At 49.5% G+C, this 3,795-nt stretch overlaps 1 protein-coding gene across 1 annotated transcript; it reads right to left on the bottom strand.

The window, feature by feature from the left end:
• Nucleotides 1-307: 307 nt before the first annotated feature.
• LOC129250259 (uncharacterized) lies at nt 308-1,438 on the bottom strand. The gene has a single exon (XM_054889896.1). The coding sequence runs from the start codon at nt 1,436-1,438 to the stop codon at nt 308-310; it is 1,131 nt and encodes a 376-aa protein (XP_054745871.1).
• Between the last annotated feature and the right edge of the window lie 2,357 nt (nt 1,439-3,795).

Here is a 3,795-nt window from a genome sequence, read left to right as displayed (position 1 = left end):
CACTGGATGGTTCCACCCTGACCGCAGTCACATCCGGTGAACTGAAATTAGATAGCAAAAAGGCATTAATTGTGTTCCTTACTAGGATACAGGCCCTAGGCTTACCATCAGTATGGACATAAAAGAGGTCATAGGATCTGTCTCTCAGTCCCATGATTTTATGCTGCCAGATCCAAGGCTCCTGTATCAGGCAGACATCTATGTCCTCCTCCCGGAGGGTGACTCTTAGGTTATCTGTGGCTAGTTTGGAGTGACGAAGGTTAATTTGTAATACTTTTAGCATACTGTTCAAAAGTGTTACTTACCTTTATGACTGCTCCCCCAGTTCGGAATCTGCGTCCGTCCCAGACAGCCGCAGATCGTCGAGCAGCTTCTTGGTGTCATCCCCCAATTTCTCCAGGTCATCGTCCAGGGCGACAGAGGCGGGGAAGACCTTCACTTTAGCCAACCTGAGGCCAAAGCGAAGTTTGAACTGCTGTTTCTCGAGAGCCTCCAGCGACTCGCTGTTAATCAGCAGTAATATGGCTGAGCTGTGCTGCTGAGGTTCTTCTACTTTGATGACAGACCAGTCATCCATAGGAACCTCAGGATTCTGAAGCTTGAGGCACGGGACAATTTCCGAACTGTCCAGCTCCATTTTCGGCAACCAGATTCTGGCTCGTGGTCGCCTGGGAATTTCTGAGGCAGGGATGAGCTTTAGCGAAAGCCCCTCCCAGGCGTTGCTAACCGTAGCAAGGCTCTTCTCCAGAAATTCCTTCGAGTATTGATTGGCACATTTTATCACCCTACAGCCCCGACAGATTTCACCCGAGTCGAAGAGAGGTGCTGGCCCTTTTTTATCCATGAGGTGTCTGACGACCATCCCTGATAGCCGTCCCTCAATGGCATCCCAAAGGGGTAGCACCGCTCTTCCACTCTTGGTTTTTGCGTCCACGAGGGCAACTTGGAGATGGTCTCTGGCCACCTCACTATAAGCCGCCCTCGAGGCCGCACCTGCCGCACTGGTTGAAGGGCCCCCAGCCCCCTGGGTTGAGGAGTGTTTGCTCCTTTTGGCCACTCGTTCACTCACATCCTGTGAGCGGATACGTTTGGCCGAGCTCCGTGCCGGTTTTGGCTGTTGTTGTGGTTGTTGTTGTGGCTGGGTTAATTTTGCTGCTGACGCGGCCTCGTACTCCTTGATCGCGGCCTCGTACTTCACCCGGTCCTCAGCGTCCCGCTCGTGCGCTTTACCGGCTTGTTCATTCTTGGCAATCTTTGCCAGAATGAATTTCGCCCTCAGGTAGCGCGCTTTGAGCAGGGTACCGGACGACTTCTTCTTCTTTTTGGTGACCTTCGCAGTGGTCGCCGGGGCATTGCCAGGGGTCACCTTGGCGGCCTTACCAGAGACCCCCAAGGAAACCTTTCCAGAGGCCGCCTTGATTTCCTCACCAGAGGTCATCTTGGTAGCCGCCTGGAGAAGGCTTGGTCGTAGAAGCGGGGTGCTATGTTTTGCACCGCTCGAACATGGCTCGACGATCGTTTCCTGGCTGGAGGCCAGAAGATCGTCCTCGGAGTGAGTGCCCAGCACACTCTCCGTCAACTCCTTAACTACATCCTTTGTTGTTTTAATTTTAGAATCCAGCTTTTTGGTCCCACGAGTAGGCACGGAAGGGATGGTCCGCCACGGCAGAGCCGGCATGCCGTGGTAAGGCACTTAATACAACCGACCTAGCCTGGGCGCCGGAGGGGACCGTTAAAGACTGGTTGTTTAGGCACTACCAGCCATGCAGCTCTCGGCACGGGTACCTCGACACCTTAGCTTAAAGTGCTGACAAGGATATACCGCCTTGTCACCGGTCGACAGAGCCTCGTTAGCGAAAACAGGGAGTACCAAGTCCAGGGCATCAGGTCCTGGACAGTGGGTAGAGGTTGCCAATTGGAGAGGAGTGGCTATATTGTTCGCATCACTTTCCCATTTAACCCCCCAATCTTTCAAATACTTTTAGGATAAATGAGGTAAGACTTATAAGTCTTAAGTGCTTGGCCGAGTCGTGACCCCTCCTCCCTGCCTTGGGTATGAAAACAACCCCCGTTTGCTTCCAGTTGGCGGGAACGTGAGCGATACACGCCAAGTACATTTCTTGTAGGACAGGAACCACCGAGGTACTTGTTTTCTGAAGCATCACAGGCAAGATACCGTCCGAACCAGGAGATTTAAAAGAAGAAAAACTATTTATTGCCCATGTGATTCTGTCAACTGACAGAATATATTCCAGGGAAACATGTCGACAATGTCAGGTGGGGTAATAAAATTTTCCGGAAAATGATTATTCACCAGGATAGTCAAAGATTCTTCTGCAGATTCAGCCCACTCCCCGTCCTCTCTTTTTACAAGAGTCCTGCAAGAGTGGTCTCTCGGAGGGATCTTACTTAGTCTGGCAGAGTCTTTCACGGATTCAAAGGACTCGCAGTACTCCTTCTAGGAGTTGCGTTTCGCATATTTAATGGCTTTTTTGTATTGATTCAAAATTACACCGGTGATTTTAGAAGTTTTTACGTTAAAAACCCTCCTAACCTTCTTTTTCAAGTCTATCAACGTCTTGCTCCACCAGGGAGGAAAGTCTTTCTTGCTAAAAGATACTGGACAAGCCACTTTGAAGGCCGTCTGATAGGATCGCTGCAAGTTTTCCACCTGCTTGTCCAGTTGATCAGTGGATGAGTAGGAAAAAGTTCGCATGTTCAATTTATTATTGAAAACCCTATGGAACAGAGACCACTCAGGTCTTTTAGGGTTGCTGTGGGGAGATATGGTTTCCCGTGCGAAATTGATTTCAAAAAGAAATTTCACTGAGAAACCTTCCAACTATCACCCCTAATGTCAGGAGAATTAGTCGAGAGAGTTATATCAAGAACCTCTTCCCAACCGTTTGGTTTTTCCGATGCTGGAAATATAAACGTGGGGGTCTTGCCCTTGTTCCAAATAAGGAGATTTCTACTTATTAATGAAATCAAAAAGAGACTACCCTCGATGATTTATCTCGCTGCTTCCCCAAGCGGTATGTCTCGCATTGGCGTTACAGCCGATGAGGATGACCTCTTTATTACATGAAGGTGAGTCCACCAAACACCCTACTTCCTCAGGAGGTGCTGCATTTTCGTGGGCCTTGTATGCAGGAACCAAATAATAGCAGCGGCCACTAGATGCTTCTACACGGACTACTGTCACGTCCGGTGAGCTGAAATGGGAAGTCAGAAAGGCATTAATAGTATCCCTAATTAGGATACAAGCCCTAGGCTTACCTTCCAACTCGAAAAAAAATCATAGTGTCTGCTCTGGAGGCCCATGATCTTAGACTGACGAACCCAGGGTTCTTGGATCAGGCAGATATCTATGTTTCCTCCCTGAGGATGACACAGAGGTTATCGGTGGCTAAACTAGAGAGGCGAAGATTAATTTGAGCTACTCTTAACATTTCTTTGTTAAAGGATACTCACCTAAGCCTGTTTTATAGCCGAGCTCCAAGGATTTCATGGAGCTCCAAGGATTTCCGTCACAGACGGCCGAAGCTCGTCGAGCTGATTTGCTACCTCCCCTATTCCGTCAAGTTCGCCATCGGGAGCACCAGACGCTGGGAAGATCTTAAGTTTGGCCGTCCTAAGGCCAAAACGCCAAATTACCTTCGGTAGCCAAATGCGGTCTTTGGGTCTTTTTGGGATCTCCGAAGCTGGGATGAGCTTAAGTGAGGGCCCCTCAGAGGCATTGCTGACGTCAGCAACGCACTGCTCCAGAAAACCCCTGAGAATTCATTGGCATGG

The sequence above is a fragment of the Anastrepha obliqua genome, chromosome 6, assembly GCF_027943255.1.
Source record: "Anastrepha obliqua isolate idAnaObli1 chromosome 6, idAnaObli1_1.0, whole genome shotgun sequence".
NCBI classification, from domain to species: domain Eukaryota; kingdom Metazoa; phylum Arthropoda; class Insecta; order Diptera; family Tephritidae; genus Anastrepha; species Anastrepha obliqua.
Note: the sequence above shows the minus strand (reverse complement) of the source record. Positions and strands in the feature narration are given on the sequence as shown.

What these genes read in the sequence shown, in the direction of transcription:
- LOC129250259 (XM_054889896.1), bottom strand. Translation starts at nt 1,438, where the DNA reads ATGACCTCTGGTGAGGAAATCAAGGCGGCCTCTGGAAAGGTTTCCTTG.